The sequence below is a fragment of the Chlorocebus sabaeus genome, chromosome 22 (assembly GCF_047675955.1).
Source record: "Chlorocebus sabaeus isolate Y175 chromosome 22, mChlSab1.0.hap1, whole genome shotgun sequence".
NCBI classification, from domain to species: Eukaryota; Metazoa; Chordata; class Mammalia; order Primates; family Cercopithecidae; genus Chlorocebus; species Chlorocebus sabaeus.
In genome coordinates this window covers 82,156,191-82,174,863 of record NC_132925.1, presented here as the reverse complement: position 1 = coordinate 82,174,863, position 18,673 = coordinate 82,156,191, and the positions used below count along the sequence as shown (strand labels likewise).

The 18,673-nt window shown below is 40.6% G+C and overlaps 1 protein-coding gene and 1 non-coding gene across 2 annotated transcripts in view; one reads left to right on the top strand and one right to left on the bottom strand.

Moving 5' to 3' along the window:
- The first annotated feature begins 6,067 nt into the window (after positions 1–6,067).
- LOC119626072 (U6atac minor spliceosomal RNA) lies at positions 6,068–6,193 on the top strand. The gene has a single exon (XR_005242265.1). It is a non-coding gene; the product is annotated as a U6atac minor spliceosomal RNA (small nuclear RNA).
- Positions 6,194–12,140: 5,947 nt separating this feature from the next.
- Positions 12,141–18,673, bottom strand: part of DENND6A (DENN domain containing 6A) — a 62,862-nt gene continuing 56,329 nt past the window's right edge. Inside the window, exons 14-18 of the mRNA XM_073009599.1 lie at positions 17,306–17,359; positions 17,096–17,205; positions 16,806–16,908; positions 15,505–15,579; positions 12,141–15,040 (exon numbers count right to left, since the gene is read on the bottom strand). Coding sequence (XP_072865700.1) covers positions 14,909–15,040; positions 15,505–15,579; positions 16,806–16,908; positions 17,096–17,205; positions 17,306–17,359 — 474 coding nt within the window. The 3' untranslated portion in view covers positions 12,141–14,908. The remainder of the gene's footprint in view (positions 15,041–15,504; positions 15,580–16,805; positions 16,909–17,095; positions 17,206–17,305; positions 17,360–18,673) is intronic.

Here is an 18,673-nt window from a genome sequence, read left to right as displayed (position 1 = left end):
AGTGGTGTGATCTCGGCTCATTGCAACCTCCGCCTCCAGGGTTCAAGTGATTCTCCTGTCTCAGCCTCCCAAGTAGCTGGGATTACAGGCGCCCACCACCACACCCAGCTAATTTTTTGCATTTTAGTAGAGATGAGGTTTTACCGTGTTGCCCAGGCTGGTCTCAAACTGCTGAGCTCAGGCCATTTGCCTGCCTCGGCCTCCCAAAGTGCTAGGATTACAGGCATGAGCCACTGCCCGGCCATAAAAAAACTTTTTTTTTTTTTTTTTTGAGACACAGTCTTACTCTGTCACCCAGGCTAGAGTGTAGGGGCACGATCTCGGCTTACTGCAACCTCTGCCACCCAGGTTCAAGCGATTCTCCTGCCTCTTGGCTCCCAAGTAGCTGGGATTACAAGTGCCCGCCACTGCGCCTGGCTAATTTTTGTATTTTTCGTAGGGACAGGGTTTCACCATCTTGGTCAGGTTGGTCTCAAATTCCTGACCTTGTTACCTATCCACCTCAGCCTCCCAAAGTGCTGGGATTACAAGCGTGAGCCACCACACCCGGACTAAAAAATTTCTACAATATAAAGACATAGATGGCACACCTGTGACTCACGCCTGTAATCCCAGCACTTTGGAAGCCGAGGCGGGTGGATCACGAGGTCAGAAGATCGAGACCATCCTGGCTAACACAGTGAAACCCCATCTCTACTAAAAATACAAAAAAATTAGCCGGGCATGGTGGCGGGAGCCTGTAGTCCCAGCTACTCGGGAGGCTTAGGCAGGAGAATGGCGTGAACCCGGGAGGCGTGAACTCAGTTTGCCGTGAGCCAAGATCACGCCACTGCACTCTAGCCTGGGCGACAGAGTGAGACTCCGTCTCAAAAAAAAAAAAAAAAAAAGAATAAAAGAAATATAAAGACACAAATTGGTTAAGAGTGTAAGTATGGAAAAGATGTACCATGCTAACACTAGTCAAAAGAAAGCTAGGATAATTCTACTAATATCAGATAAAGTAGATTTTAGAACAAGGAATACATGAATCCACAATTATAATTATTATAATCAAGAGATTTCAATAGCCCTCTCTTATATATGACAACAAATAGGCAGAAAATCTGACATGAACAATACTATCAGCCAACTTGACCTAACTGACATTTATAAAACACTCCACCCAACAACAGCAAAATACACATTGTTCTCAAGTGTGTACCCAGAACATTTACCAAGATAAACTATATTCTGGGCCATAAAACAAATCTTAAATTGGAAAGGATTCAAGTCATACCAAGTATGTTCACAGACCACACTGAAATTAAATTAGAAGTCAATAACAAAAGATTTTTGGAAAATCTGCTGCTTTAGTTTGTGTTTTTAGAAAAAAAATTTTGAAGGGGAAATCTGCAAATAACACCCATCTAAATAACCCATAGATCAAGAAGTTATTATATAAAAAAGACACGTGCTGGACACAGTGGCTCACACCTGTAATCCTTTTTTTCTGAAACGGAGTCTCGCTCTGTCGCCCAGGCTGGAGTGCAGTGGCATGATCTCGGCTCACTGCAACCTCCGCCTCCCGGGTTCACACCATTCTCCTGCCTCAGCCTCCCGAGTAGCTGCGACTACAGGTGCCTGCCACCACGCCCAGCTAATTATTTTTGTATTTTATAGTAGAGAGAGGCCGAGGCGGGTGTAATCCTTTTTTTCTAAAAACACAAAGGTCAGGAGTTCAAGACCAGCCTGACCAAGGTGGTCTCTACGAAAAATACAAAAATTATCCAGGCGCAGTGGCAGGCGCTTGTAATGCCAGCTACTTGGGAGGCTGAGGCAGGAGAATCGCTTGAACCCAGGTGACAGAGTTTGCAGTGAGCCGAGATTGTGCCATTGCACTCTAGCCTGGGTGACAGAGTGAGACAGTGTCTCAAAAAAAAAAAAAAAGTTTTTTTTTATGGCCGGGCAGTGGCTCCACCTGTAATCCTGGTACTACAGGTATCCACCCCTGCACCTCGCTAATTTTTTGTATTTTAGTAGAGACGAGGTTTCACTGTGTTGTCCAGGCTGGTCTCGAACTCCTGAGCTCAGGCAGTTCACCCACCTCGGCCTCCCAAAGTGCTAGGAAAAAGAACTGGAAGTCATTATCTTAAATGAAATAACTCAAACAGAAAGTTAATACTAATGATCTCACTTATAAGTAGGAGCTGAACAATATGTACACATGGAAAAAAAATTATAAGGTACTCTGAACTGAATGAAAATAAATATAGAACATATTAGAATTTGTGTGATGACACTAAAGCAGTACATAGGGGGAAGTTTATAGCACTAAAAGCTTAGAAAAGAAGAATGGTCTCACGTCAACAACTTCAACTTCTGCCTTGAGTAACTAAAAAAAGAGAGAGAAAATTAAAACCAAAGTAAACAAAAGACAAAAGCAGAAGTCTATGAAACTGAAAGAAAAATATAGGCCAGGCGTGAGCCAGCACCTTGGGAGACTGAGGCGGGCGGATCATTTGAGGTCAGGAGTTTGAGACTAGCCTGGCCAACATGGTGAAACCTCATCTCTACTAAAAACATAAAAGCCGGGCATGGTGGTGTACTCCTGTAATCCCAGCAACCCAGGAGGCTGAGGCAGGAGAATCGCTTGAACCCGGGAGACGGAGGTTGCAGTGAGCCAAGATCATGCTACTGCACTCCAGTCTGGATGATGGAGCGAGACTCTGTCTCAAGAAAAAAAAAATACAGAAAATCAATAAATGCAACCAAAACATGATTGAGATCAGTAAGACTGATAAGCCTCTAATATCAGGAATGAGAGGTTACATCACCACAGGGTCTCCAGATATTAAAAGGATAATGAGGGAGTAATTTCATGTCCATAAATTTGACAACTTAGATGAAATGGACAAATTTCTCGAATGACAAACTACCAAAGCTCACTTGAAGAAACAGACAGGCCAGGTGTGCTGCTCATGCCTGTAATCCTTGCACTTTGAGAGGCCAAGGCAGGAGGATCGCTTGAGCCCAGTAGTTAGAAAGCAGCCTGGGCAACATGGCAAAACCTCATCTCTACAGAAAAATACAAAATATTAGCCAGGTGTGGTGGTGTACGGCTGTACTCCTAGCTACTCAGGAGGCTGATGTGGCAGGATCACTTGAGCCCAGCAGAGAGAGGCTGCAGTGAGACATGAGTGCACCACTGTAGTAGCTTGGGCTACAAAGTGAGACCTTGTCTCAAAGAAAAAAGAAGGAAGAAGAAGAAGAAAAGGAGGAGGAGGAGGGGGGGAAGAGGAGGAGGAGGAGAAGAAGAGGAGGAGGAAGAGAAGGAAGAGTAGGAGGAGAAAGAAGAAGAAAGAGAAGGAAAAAATAAAGGAGGAAGAGGAGAAGAAACAGACTACCTTAATAGCCTTGTATCTATTTTAAAAACCAAAAATGTAGTTAAATACCATCCCACAGAAAATTCTAGGTCCAAATAGCTTAACTGGTAGATTCTACCAGACCTTTAAGGAAGTTATAATACCAATTTGACACAAACTTCCAACGCATTCTATGAAGCCTGATACCGAAAGCAGACAAAGACATTACCAAAAAAATGACAAACCAGTATGTCTCATGAACATAGATGCAAAAATTCAAAAAATTTTTAGCAAAGATCATAAAAAAAATTCTAGGCCAGGCACAGTGACTCGTGTCTGTGATCCTTGCACTTTGGGAGGCTGAGGCAGGAAGATCATTTGAGCTCAGGAGTTCGAGACCAGCCTGGGTAACACAGTGAAACCTCATCTCTATAAAAAATTTAAAAATTAGCCAGGTGTAGTGACACAAGCCTGTAGTCCCAGTTACTTGGAGGCTGAGGCTAGAGGGTTGCTTAAGCCCAGGAGGTCAAGGATGCAGTGAGCTATGATCAAACCACTGCACTCCAGCCTGAGTGACAAAGCAAGACCCTGTCTAATAAAAAATTCTAGAGATGTGAATCAAAACCACAATAAGATACCATCTCACACCAGTCAGAATGGCTGTTATTAAAAAGTCAAAAAATAACAGATGTTGGCAAGGTTGTGGAGAAAAAGGGAATGCTTATATGCCATTGGTAGGAATGCAGATTAGTTCAGTCCCTGTGGAAGGCAGTTTGGAGATTTCTCAAAGTAAAAACAGAACTATCATTTGACCTAGCAATCCCATTACAGGGTATATACCCAAAGGAAAATAAATCATTCTACCAAAAAAACACCTGCACTCATGTCTTTATTGCAGCACTATTCATAATAGCAAAGACATGGAATCTAACCAGGTGCCCATCAAGAGTGGATAGGGCCAGGCTTGGTGGCTCACACCTGTAATTCCAGCACTATGGGAGGCCAAGGTGGGAGGATCACTTGAGCCCAGGAGTTTGAGACCAGCCTGCGCAACACTGTGAAACCTCCTCTCTACAAAAATTATTTTAAAAAAATTAGCCAAGTGTAGGGGCACACACCTGTGGTCCCAGCTACCAGGAAGGCTGAGGTGGGGGGACCCCTTGAGCCTGAGAGGTCAAGGCTGCAGTAAGCCGAAATCGTGCCACCACACTCTAGCCTGGGCAACAGTGAGACTCTGCCTCAAAAATAAATAAAAAAGTGTGGTACATATACACCAAGGAATACTATATACCCATAAAAAAGAACAAAATCGAGTCCTTTGCAACAAGGTGGTTGCAGCTGGAGGCTATTATCCTAAGCAAATTAATGCAGAAACAGAAAACCAAATGCTACAGGTTCTCACCTGTAAGTGGGAACTAAACACTGGGTACACACAGACACAAAGATGGGAACAATAAACACTGGGGATTCCAAAAGTGAGGAGGAAGGGAGGGAGGCAACAGCTAAAAAACTACTTGTAAGGTACTATGTCCACTACTTCAGGGACGGGATCATTAGAAGCCCAAATCTCAGCATCACACAATATATCCATGTAACCTGCACATATCCTCTCTGAATCTTAAAGAAATTCTATTGATTTGATAAATGATTTTAATAACAGGAATAGAGTTGGTTTAACATAAATGAATCAAATTAAAAAGGCTATACAGTCATTTCAATAGATGCAGGTACAAAAGCATTTGTTTTACAGTAAGTTTTCTTTTGTTTTTTGAAACAGGGTCTCACTCTGTTGCCCAGGCTTAAGTGCACGGTACGATGATGGCTCACTGCAGCCTCAACCTCCCAGGCTCCATCAATCCTCCCATCTCAGTCTCCCAAGTAGCAGGGACTACAAGCATGAACCACCATGCCCTGCTTAATTTTAGTTGGTTTTTGTTTTTGTTTTTTTGAGACAGAGTTTCACTCTTGTTGCCCAGGCTGGAGTGTAATGGCATGATCTCAGCTCACCGCAACCTCTGCCTCCCGGGTTCAAGCAATTCTCCTGCCTCAGCCTCCTGAGTAGCTTGGATTACAGGCGTGCACCACCACGCCAGGCTAATTTTGTATTTTTAGTAGAGACAGGGTTTCACCATGTTGCCCAGGCTAGTCTTAAACTCCTGGGCTCAAGTGATCTGCTTGCCTCAGCATCTCAAAGTGCTAGGATTACAGGTGTAAGCCACTCCACCCAGCCAACAAATTTGTTTGTCAAATATATTTGTTAAATGTATATTAATATACACACTTGTTAATTAACAAATTAAATTATTTGATAAATAGATTTAACAAATACATTTGTTAAATAGTTTATATGTAGCCCGTTATTGATAAAAACTCTCAGGCAGGCCGGGCACCGTGGCTCATGCCTGTAATCCCAGCACTTTGGGAGGCCAAAGCGGGTGGATCACGGTGTCAGGAGATCGAGGCCATCCTGGCTAACACGGTGAAACCCTGTCTCTACTAAAAATACAAAAAATTAGCCCAGTGTGGTGGCAGGCGCCTGTAGGCTGAGGCAGGAGAATGGTGTGAACCCGGTAGGCGGAGGTTGAGTGAGCTAAGATCGCGCCACTGCACTCCAGCCTGGGCAACAGAGCGAGACTCTGCCTCAAAAAATACATAAATAAATAAAACACCTCTCAGGCAAACTAGAAACAGAAGGGGATTTCATCAACTTGATAAAGAACATCTACGTGTTGTATGAAAGGAGAGAAGGTTAGCACTTCCCTTGGCAAGGATGGAAGAGGCCCTCAGGCCTGACAACATGTATACGGTTAAGTCATTGCCACCTACTTCATGGCGTCTAGCCATCGTTATTTTTGGTGGGTGCAGTGGCTCACACCTTAATCCCAGCACTTTGGAAGCCAAGGCAGGTGGATCATGAGGTCAGATGTTGGAGACCATCCTAGCAAACATGGTGGAACCCCATCTCTATTAAAACACAAAAATTAGCTGGGCATGGTGGTGGGCCTGTAGTCCCAGCTACTCAGGAGGCTGAGGCAGGAGAATTGCTTGAACCCGGGAGGCAGAGATTGCAGTGAGCCAAGATCATGCCACGGGACTCTAGCCTGGGCAACAGAGCAAGACTCTGTCTCAAAAAAAAAAAAAAAGAACATCTATAAAAAACCTACAGCTAGTATCATAATTAGTGATGAAAAATTGAGGCCACGCGCAGTGGCTCACGCCTGTAATTCCAACACTTTGGGAGGCTGAGGTGGGTGAATCACCAGATCAGGAGTTTGAGACCAGCCTGGCCAAGATGGTAAAACCCCGTGTCAACTAAAAATACAAAAATTAGCTGGGCACAGTGGTGGGAACCTGTAGTCCCAGCTACTCGGGAGGCTAAGACAGGAGAATCACTTTGAACCTGGGAGATGGAGGCTGCAGTGAGCCAAGATCGTGCCACTGCACTCCAGCCTGGGTGACAGAGCAGGACTCCATCTCAAAAAAAAAAAAAAAAAAGAAAAGAAAAGAAAAATTGAATGCTTTTCTTTTAAGATCAGAAAGAGCTGGACAAAGTGGTACATGTCTGTAATCCCAACTACTCAGGAGGCTGAGGCAGGAGGATCATTTGAGCCCAGGAGTTTGAGAGCAACATAGCAGAAACCCCTCTCAAAAAAAAAAAAAAAAGTTTTAAAAAAGAAAAATGTTTAAAAATGAGTATGTCTGCTCTTACCAATGCTATTCAACATTGCATTGGGGATTCTAGCCAGTGTAATCAAAGAAAAATAAATAAAGGTCACCCAGATTGGAAAGAAGTAAAACAGTCTTTATTCACAGATGGCATAGTCTTCTATGTAAAAAATCTGATGGAATCTTCAAAAAAGGCTACTAGAATAAATGAGTATAGCAAGATTATAGGATACAAGATCAATGTACATATACGTACAGTACTAGTATTTTGAACAAATTTTTGAAAAATTGTAAATTTAAATTTTTAAAAAATATTTGCAACATCAAAAATATGATAGGCTTAGAGATAAATCTGACAGAAGATATGATAGACTTGTGTTGATAATTACAAAATACTGCTGAAATTAAAACATACATAAATGGAAAACAAACATACATATACTTTGTTCATGATTCAGAAGACTTGATATTATTCAATTCTCCCTCAAATTGATCCATAAATTCAATGCAATCCCAATCAAAATCCCAGCAGGAATTTGTATAGAAATTCATAAGCTGATTCTAGAATTTGTATGGAAATGTAAAGTAATTAAGTAAGCAAAACAGCCTTTAACAAGGACACAAACTGGAGAGCTAACACCACCCGGTTTCAACAATAAAGCTACAGTAATCAAACAATATGGTATTGGCATAAAGATAGACATATACAAAATAGTGGCACAGAATAGGAAGCGTAAAAATAAAAATAAACCCACACATATATATATGGACAACTGAATTTTGACAAAGGTACAACAAAGCCAATGCAACTGATTTTTGGCAATAATAATCACCTTTCAACAAATGGTGCTGGGACAACTAATATTCATATGCAAAAAACAAAACAAAAAAAACCCTTAAATTCATACTTCACATACACACTAAAACTAATTCCAAATGGTTTATAAACCTAAATGCAAAACCTAGAACTGTAAAACTGCTAGCAGAGGCTGAGCATGTTGGCTAACACCTGTAATCCCAGCACTTTGAGGGGCTGAGGCAGGCGGATCACTTGAGGTCAGGAGTTGGAGACCAGCCTGACCAGTATGGTGAAACCCCATCTCTTCTAAAAATACAAAAATTAGCCAGGTGCGGTGGTGCACGCCTGTAATCCCAGCTACTGGGGAGGCTGAGGCAGGAGAATTGCTTGAACCCGGAAGGCAGAGGTTGCAGTGAGCTGAGATTGCACCGCTGCACTCCAGCCTGGATGACAGAGCAAGAGTCCATCTCAAAAAAATAAAAATAAAAATAATAGAAAAAAACATAGGTCTTTGTGACCTTGGGTAAGAACACAACACTTAAAAGAACAAATTCACAAGTTGAACTAAATCAAAATTAAAAACTGCTTTTCAAAAGACACTTTTAAAAATGAAAAAAAAAAGTCATAAACTAGGGGTGGGGGGATCTTTGCAATGCATGTATCTGAAAAAGAACTTGTATCAAGAACATATGGAGAACTCTGGCTGGGCTCAGTGGCTCACACCTGTAATCCCAGCACTTTGGGAGGCCAAGAACTCTGGCTGGGCTCAGTGGCTCACACCTGTAATCCCAGCACTTTGGGAGGCCAAGGTGGGTGGATCACTTAAGGTCAAGAGTCCAAGACCAGCCTGGTCAACATGGCGAAACCCCATCTCTACTAAAAATACAAAAATTAGCCAGGCATGGTGGTGGGTGTCTGTAATCCTAGCTACTCAGGAGGCTGAGGCAGGGGAATCACTTGAACCCGGAGGTGGAGGTTGCAGTGAGCCAAGATCGTGCCACTGTATTCCAGCCTGGGCAACAGAGTGAGACTCCATCTCAAAAACCAAACCAAACCAAAACAAAAACAAACAAAAAGAATATTATAGAGAACTCTCAAGGCACAACCACAGGAAATTACATAATAAGCAAAAGCTTGGAGCACTTTACCAAGAAGATACAGAGAAGGCTAATAAGCACATGAAAAGATGCTCAGCATCAAAGGTCATCAGCAAAATGTAAATTAACATCTCAATAAGGTACCAATACAAACCTATTAGAATGGCTGACATTAAAAAGGCTGACCATACCAAATGTTAGTTGGGACGTGGAACTTTCATACAATACTCCTAGAAATAAAATAGTACAACCACTTTGGGACAGTTTGGCAATCTCTTAAAAAAGTTAAACATTCACCTACCATATGACCAAGACATCCCCCTCATACCACTCCTAGGTATTTACATAAGAAAAAAGGAAATATATGTCCATCCAAGGACTAGTACATGAGTTCACAGCAGCTTTATCTGTAATAGCCAAAAACTAGAAACAATCCAAATGTCTATCAACAGGTAAGTGGGTAAAAAATGTGTTACACCCCTATAACACAATACTACTTACCAATAAAAAGAAATGACTTGCTGATACAGGCAACAACATGAATGAATCTCAAAATCATCACGCTGAGTGAAAGAAGTCAGACCTCCTCCCCACCAAAAAACAGAAAGAGTATATATACTGTATGATTCCACTTACATAAAACTCTAGATAATACAAACTATAGCAACAGAAAGCATCTATAATGGTTGTTTGGGGGAGACAGAAAGGAGTGCAAATGGGCATAAGGAAATTTTGGGGGTGATGAAAATGTTCACTATCTTGGCTGTGATGACGGTTTTATGGGTGCATTCAAATGTGAAAACTTATCAAATTATACAATTTAAATATGTTCAGCTTATTGTACCTCAATAAAGCTGTTTTTAAAAAGTATGATTTGTGGCTGCGTAAGGTGGCTAACGCCTGTAATCCCAGTACTTTGGGAGGTGGAGGCAGGAAGATTGCTTGAGCCCAAGGAGTTTCAGACCAGCCTGGGCAACATAGCGAGAACTCATCTCTACAAAACAACAACAAATAAACAAACAAAAAAACTGATTTGTTGAGTTCTACCACCAGAGCCTCTGATTATAAAAATATTTACCCATTTCATTAAATGAATGCAATCATTTCAAGTTTCCTACTGAAGGATAAAAATTCATTCACTTAAGGCCGGGCTCGGTGGCTCAAGCCTGTAATCCCAGCACTTTGGGAGGCCGAGACAGGCAGATCGCGAGGTCAGGAGATCGAGACCATCCTGGCTAATATGGTGAAACCCCATCTCTACTAAAAAATACAAAAAACTAGCCGGGCGAGGTGGCGGGCGCCTGTAGTCCCAGCTACTCGGGAGGCTGAGGCAGGAGAATGGTGTGAACCCGGGAGGCGGAGCTTGCAGTGAGCTGAGATCCGGCCACTGCACTCCAGCCTGGGCGACAAAGTGAGACTCCGTCTCAAAAAAAAAAAAAAAAAAAAAATTCATTCACTTAAGGCTGGGCGCAGTGGCTCACACCTGTAATCCCAGCACTTTGGGAGGCTGAGGTGGGTGGATCACCTAAGGTCAGGAGTTTGAGACCAACCTGACCAACATGGTGAAACCCTGTCTTGACTAAAAGTACAAAAATTAGCTGGGTGTGGTGATGCACGCCTGTAATCCCAGCTACTCGGGAGGCTCAGGCAGGAGAATAGCTTGAACCTGGGAGGTGGGGGTTGCAGTGAGCGGAGATGGCGCCATTGCACTCCAGCCTGGGTGACAGAACAAGACTCACTCTCAAAAAAAAATCATTCACTTAATAAGTAGTATAACTCTGGAATATAAAGTTACTATTTTCCAAAAGTATTTCAGTCAATGTAGAAGCAATTTATACCATAATGTATTCAGACTGGCTGACATGGAAAAATGTGAGGGACAGGCAAAAACATGTAGGATCTATGAAGTCCGGCTTTCTAATGGTGCTTTCTAATGGTTAAGACAAAAATAGTATAATGATGACAAGAATGGGGAGGCAAAAATAAACAGAAGATTGCAAATCTAGTGGTAAAGCTAGTAAAATGGAATGAGGCATGATTATTGAACAACAAAATCTTTTAAAATTTTTTAAAAATATTTTTTCTTTTAAAAATATTTTTTCTTTTATAGACAGGGTCTCACTCTGCTGTTCAGGCTGAGTGAAATGGCATGATGACAGCTCACTGCAGCCTCCAACTCCTGGGCACACACTATCCTCCTACCTTAGCCTCCCAAGTAGCTTTGACCACAGGCATGTACCACCATGTCTGACTACTTCTAAAAAACTTTTTTTAGAGATGGGGTCTCAGGTGCAGTCGCTCATGCATGTAATCCCAGGATTTTGGCAGGCCAATACAGATCACTTGAGGTCAGAAGTTCAAGACCAGCCTGGCCAACATGGTGAAACCCTGTCTCTACTAAAAATACAAAAATTAGCCAGGTGTGGTGGCACATACCTGTAATCCCAGCTACTTGAGAGGCCGAGGCAGGAGGATGGCTTCAACCTGGGAGATGGAGGTTGCAGTGAGCAGAGATCATACCACTGCACTCCAGCCTGGGTGACAGTGTGAAACTCTGTCTCAAGAAAAAAAAAAATAATGATAATATAATGTAGTTGCTACTTTTAAAAAATAAGAGGAAGAAGTAAAAATAATTGGAGATTTGGGTTTTAAAAAAAGTAGCAAATGAAGGAGAATCTAGCAACTAAAATATTTTTTTGAGAAAGGTCTTGCTCTGTCACCCAGACTGGAGTGCAATGGTGTGATTATGGCTCACCACAACCTCTACCTCCTAGACTCAGGCCATCCCCACCTCACCCGCCTGAGCCACCTGAGTAGCTGGGACTGCAGGCATGTGCCACCATGCTCTGCTAATTTTTTGATTTTTTTGTAGAGACGGGGTCTCACTTTGTTGCCTAGGCAGATCTTGAACTCCTGAGCTTAAACGACCCTCCTGCCTCAGCCTTCTGAAGTGCTGATATTATAGGTATGAGCCAATACATACGGCCAATATTTTTACCAGAATATTTCATAAAATCAATGCACTGCTAGGAAAGATATGCAGCCACTTAACTGATCTGTCTAAACAGAACTGTTCACCTGTTCATAGTGAAGTACACAGGGTTTTCATTTGAAGTCCTTAAAAAAACAAACAATCTGGCAGGAAACAAAAGGAATCTCATAATGCTCAAGTTTCATTAACTATGCATTTTCTCCAAGTAGTCCAACCCCACTCAGAAATAACACAAAATATCCAAGTACTTTAAAATCCAAGGCCTTTAATTTAGTTTTTGGTAATGACCATAAATGCCTTCATAAAAACCTCTTTTTCACTGTAAATAGAAGGCACTAGGCATTACATAATACCCTTAAAGCAGTGATTCCTCCTGATGCTGGTAGAGATAAAACATTTAACGTCAGGGTTTACACAGTAACAAAGTCTTCTTTAAAAAAAAAAAAAAAAAAAAAGACAAATCTGAAAATCACAAACCAAAAATTATCAGTCAGTCTTTCTCAGGTTCCCAATGCAAATTTACATCATTTTTACAAGTACATAGTTTGAAATTAAGAGATAAACTAGGTATGATACGGTTTTCAACATGTGTTAGGTTTCAGTTAAATACAGTAAAAATGAAGACACCATTATCATGCTAATTGGCATCTTTTGCTACTGTTTAGCTGTGCAAAATAAACTTCAAATGATACATCCTGTAGTGGCATAATTTAAAAGATCCTTGATATGACACCAACAACTTGCAAATTCTGGTCACAAACTGTATATAAATTGTACGATTATTAAAATATACCTTTTTGAAAAATAATAAGATAACCATTTATACCTAAATAAGGTTTCCCAGAAAGTTATGAAATACTTTTAGCATATAAAAGTAGTTGCCCCTTTTCTGAAAAGTCAGCTGTTGTTTCACAAAATAACTCATATGATCCAAGGCAAATGATTTCTTGAATGCCATATTCTCTCTATGACTTTGAGGTATGCTTTAAGAGACTGTATCCATAAGAACAGGGCACATTTGGGTATCAGACCACAGTTACAAATGCAAGGAATCTTTCTTGGGTCAGGAATGCCCTTAAGAGTTATAGCAAGAGAACAAAAGATAGCTTCTGAAGCCATATCCTTTACAGATACATACAACTAAATTTGGTTATTTAGAGGATAATTCCAGACACAGCTATTAACCACATGCTGTGTCATGTGTGCCTATTATAATTAGTGGCTTCTGGCCGGGCGTCATGGCTCACGCCTGTAATCCCAACACTTTAGGAGGCCAAGGCAGGCGGATCACTTGAGGTTGGGAGTTTGAGACCAGCCTGACCAACAAGCAGAAACCCCATCTCCACTAAAAATACAAAATCAGCCAGGCGTGGTGGCGCATGCCTGTAATCCCAGCTACTTGGGAGGCTGAGGCAGGAGAATCACTTGAACCTGGCAGCTGCAGGATGCAGTGAGCCAAGATCACACCATTGCAGTCCGGCCTGGGCAACGAGTGAAACTCCGTCTCAAAAAAAAAAAAAAAAGTGGCTTCTGCAGGATACTCTTATTCAAACACAAACCAAACAACCTTACTCTACCAAATCACATTCTTCTATTTTTGGCAAGGCAGTATTATTTAAACAAAACAGAAACAAAAACAACAACAAAAGCTAACCATAACAGTGACTCATGCAAAAGTTTCCATGTCAAACAACAGTAGGAAAAGCGTTCTGAGAAACATTAATGTTGGGAAAAATAAAACACTACCAAACAAATAATGCCTGACACCAATCTCATCATCACTCAAATAAGTATCACATAAAAAACTCATGAATGCCTTTGAAATAAGAATAGTTCAGTTTAAAAAAATAGCTGATTATGAGATTGATAATTAAAATGTCTTTGAAAAGCATCCAAGTTCATTAGCTTAAACATTTAATAATATTTAAATTAGTATTTATTATTTAATTTTTTATTTTTGTTGAGACAAAGTCTCACTACATCACCCAAGCTGGAGTCCAGTGGTGTAATCTCAGCTCATTGCAGCCTCCGCTTCCCAGGTTCAAGTGATTCTCGCATCTCAACCTCCCAAGTAGCTGGTATTACAGGTGTGTGCCACCAAGCCTGGCTAATTTTTGTATTTTTAGTAGAGATGGGGTTTCACCACGTTGGCCAGGCTGGTCTCGAACTCCTGACCTAAGGTGACCTGTCCGCCTTGGCCTCTGAAAGTGCTAGGATTACAGGTGTGAGCCACTGCACCTGGCCTAATGTTTAAATTAATAAAGGGTAAGAGAAAATAAACTTTTCCATAATTAATACTAGATGCCTCCTTGTCTTTGGAGAAACTGGTAAGATTAAATTTTGAAAATGGAAGAGAAAATAATGAAAATCTATATGACAACTGAAAAAAACCCATCATGTATATTAATAAACACAATGGGTAGCAAGGAACATTTTTTTTAAACAATGATCACTCAACAGAATACCTTATAAAATTACATATCATAATGAAGCTAAGGAAAAGCTTCAAGACTAGCAGCTGAACTGTGAAACATGTAGGACAACAGAAGGCACTACATAAGCATCAATTCCTTCTAACCATAGGACAGTTCAGTCTTTCTGTTCTTAAGAAGATAGCCAGTGTGAATGTTATTTTTATATCCCCCTGAGTTTTAACATGATTGGGCAAAGCAGCACCAATTTAAAAAAATATCTGCAATGCCAGCACTGCAGTATGAAATCACTAATACTGATGGCCCACAAGTCTCTCATAAGAGCACTTTAGAACATGATTAAAAATATAGAAATGCCTTTCGGTGTTTCAGTATTAAAGTGGAACCACCACAGATATCCACTTTAAAAATAATGCACTAAAAAGTTCTGTTTATACAATACAGTCTTTCTACCCTGTAACTAGCATTCATGGCAATTCTCCACTCTGCTGCCACTGAGAGATCTCCTTTGTGCGTCTGGTTGAAATGTCAGTATGCTTCCTGATGCATAATCCTTTTTGGCTGGAAAATCTTGGCAAATATCATGTCATGCCCGTTTTGAGCAGTATGCCTTGCAGGTCCTCTGGCAATGCTAAGATAATGGCATCTATGTGTGTCCGTAACTTTTCCATAGTGTCAGGTTTCACAGGTAAGTGCTCTCGATCAGCCTGCAACTACATAAGGACATTTCATAGCATTTAAATTATCCTCAGAATCTGTATTAATACATTACATTCTCTAAATAAACCATTTTAAAGGTCTAACAATTGGATACTTTCAGTCTTAGACCAAAATTTACAGAAACTAAAAAAGCAAGGAGCATTCCATTTAAGCAATACGTTATTGAGCTCAGTAAAAGGCTTCTATGTAAATTCATAATAATACCTAGAAATATAAGCAACAATGTTTTGATAGAGCTTATTAGATTCTATGTAGATAACGTTAGAATAATATGGCATCATTATGGTCTGTTTCAGTGACCAAGTATTTTCAGCAATACCTACCATCAATTGACCAATTTCAAGCCCTCTCATTTAAAAAGTTACTTCTGTGAACTATCATGGGTTGTCAGCTCACATGAGAGGAAAATATCTTCACAGAAAAGTCAATTTAATCATTGGCTGTTTTGGCTACATACCAGCTTATTTTTCAGCTTCAAGACAAGGTCTACTGTTTCTACTTCTGTGTGTTTCTGGATCCAGAGAAGTAAGTCCTAGAATAAATAAAATCCCAAATCAGTAAATTCTCAAAATAATATTCAAACCTCTATTTCAATAGGTAAGGCTACTGTGAAGGAAAGACAAGAAGGAAAAGGAAAACAAAGTATTTAACCCAGATATAGCATTAAGTGCAAGAATAATTCTCACAATATTCTAATAACTGTTAATTTTCTGCATTAGCCAGAATAATTGTCTCATATTTGGAAGCAAAACAAAATGTACTGAGGTGGCATTTTTAGATCAAGCAAGAAAAACAAAATTGCAACTCAAACTGTAATAGTAACCCCCACTGCCACTAAGTAGTGACTAATTTATAAGGAACATTTGTTAACAAATCAAGAGAACTGAACATGAATTTACTACTGGATGTAAACTTCATGTTTTCAGATAAGCTCTTCCTGGGCTTGTGCTGCAGGTGCATTCATCAGATTCCTTTTCTCAAAGCCACAGTCACTGGGAGTTTATGAGCAGAAAGTTATCACTGAGGCTAGCATGCCTCACATTTAAAGCTAAATATAAATGAAAGTAAGACTATCCCCTTTTATTTTCATAAGTAGTTTAATTTAAAATAGCCTGGTAATACAGAACATAAAAAACAAATCAGTCCACATTTTTAAAAGTGTTAATACTCACTAAAAAAGGTAAATACATCGTAACAGCAAAAGATGTGGAGTTAGGCTTCTTGGATTAGAATCCTTACTCTACCCAGTAATGTGCTGGTAAATATTTAACAAGTGGTTCTCCAAAAAAGGTCTCTGGTTTGTCACATTTGCCAATTTCTGTGGTGTAGTACTCCCACTGTAGGCTATTTCAAGCTGCCAACCTGAGGTCACTGAATGCAGAGCTGAGAAGAGATGTGCACAGAGAAGAGATGTGCACAGTTGGCTCTTGTGAGCCAATGCAAGTGGACTCCAGCACACTGTTGGCTCCACTACTTAGCAGGGATGTGATCTGAGGCAAGTCATTTAACTTCTAAGCCAAATGTTTCCCATAATGTAGTTCATAACACACCTACCTCAAAGAATCATTATAAAGATTAAAAGAGATTATCTATATAAAGCCCCTATAATGTCCTTGGCACACAACACATGATCTAGAAAAGTTAGTCATTATTACTATTTATAAAGAGTGGATAAAGGGTACAATCTTCAACCTCTAAGCATAATTATCTTTATTTTCAACAGTTGTTAATCATTACACAAACACACAGTTTTCGAACCTCTTCACAAAGAGCTTCTAGATGGAGTGCCTCCAATTTTTGGGTCATTTCCTTCCTCCGGGTCTTAAACCAGCCATCAAAATTTGGAGACTTTAGGAAATGCCTATAAAAATACATTTTAAAAAAGTAAAGTTTGATTATAACTTATTCCTTTCCTCAATACCTTTCCTATTCAGAGAACCATGTCAAACTTTAGAATTCTTTAAAAAGAATAAGTTTAAGTCTAGTTTTTTGTTTTGTTTTTAAATAAAGCACGACACATTGGTGTAAAACAGGAAAAAAAGACTAACCGGTAAAGTCCAATCCAATCGCCTTTTATTCTAGAGGTTAGCTGAGGTCCTGTTTTCTCAAGTGTTTTCATAAATTCTTCTGGAAGAAACTGTCTTAATTGAGGTGGACTCTAGAAAACAGGAAATATAATATTTAGAAATTAGGAGTGGATATGTTCACAGAAGTTAATTACAGTTAGAGGACCCAAATAGATTTGAATATATTCATACCTTCCATGGGGAAATACTTTTCTGCAAAGGCATCAAGCTTGCCACATATCTTTCCTAAAACCAAAAAAAAAAAAGTTAATAAAAGGAGTGTCTTCAAAAATATTTAAACAGACCTACTTAAAAGAAATGGGTCTTTTAAGTTTTTAATCATATGCCCTTTCAATGGACGGCAACAACTCCATCACTCCCCACAAAAGATATAGCTAAATTTAGACTGACCTGGGAAGTAAGATTTCAAATAAAATTCAACTAAATCTTGGGTAAACCAAGGGACTACATTTTGTTTTTCTTTTTTGAGACAGAGTCTTGTTCTGTTGCCCAGGCTGGAGTGCAATGGCGTGATCTTGGCTCACTACAACCTCCGCCCCTTCGGGTTCAAGCAATTCTCCTGCCTAAGTCTCCCAAGTAGCTGGGATTACAGGTGTGCGCCACCACGCCTTGCTAATTTTGTATTTTTAGTAGAGACAAGGTTTTACCATGTTGGTCAGGCTAGTCTCAAACTCCTGACCTCGTGATCTACCCGCCTTGGCCTCCCAAAGTACTGGGATTACAGGTGTGAGCCACCGTGCCCAGCCCTTTTTTTTATTTTTATTTTTTGAGATGCAGTCTCGCTCTGTTGCCCAGTGGCACATGGCAGTGGAGTGCAGTGGCGCAATCTCAGCTCACTGCAAACTCTGCCTCCAGAGTTTAAGCAATTATCTGCCTCAGCCTCCCAGGTAGCTGGAATTTCAGGAACCCGCCACCACGCCTGGCTAATTTTTATATTTTTAGTTGAGTCAAGGTTTCACCCTGTCTTAATGATAATAGCTAACCTTACTGAGTAACTATAGGCCAGATAATGCACTCAACATTTTACATACGTGATCTCTTGTAATCCTTGGAATGATCCTACGTGGTAGGTATTATTGGGAAACTGAAGATTCTTCAAAAGGCTAATACAATTTAGACTTGAATTGAGGTCTACTTGACTTTCATCCATGCTTTTTTTGTTGTTGTTGAGACGGAGTCTCACTCTTTTGCCCAGGCTGAGTGCAGTGGCGTGATCTCGGCTCACTGCAACCTCCACCTCCCAGGTTCAAGTGATTCTCCTGCCTCAGCCTCCAGAGCAGCTGGGACTACAGGTGCATGCCACCATGCCCGACCAAGTTTTTGTATTTTTAGTAGAGACGGGGTTTCACCATGTTAACCAGGATGGTCTCGATCTCCTGACCTCGTGATCTGCCCGCCTCGGCCTCCCAAAGTGCTGGGATTACAGATGTGAGCCACCACGCCCAGTCCATGCTTTTTTTTTTTTTTTTTTAAGAGTCTTGCTGTTGCCCAGGATGGAGTGCAGTGGTGCAATCATAGCCTACTGTAGTCTCAAAGTCC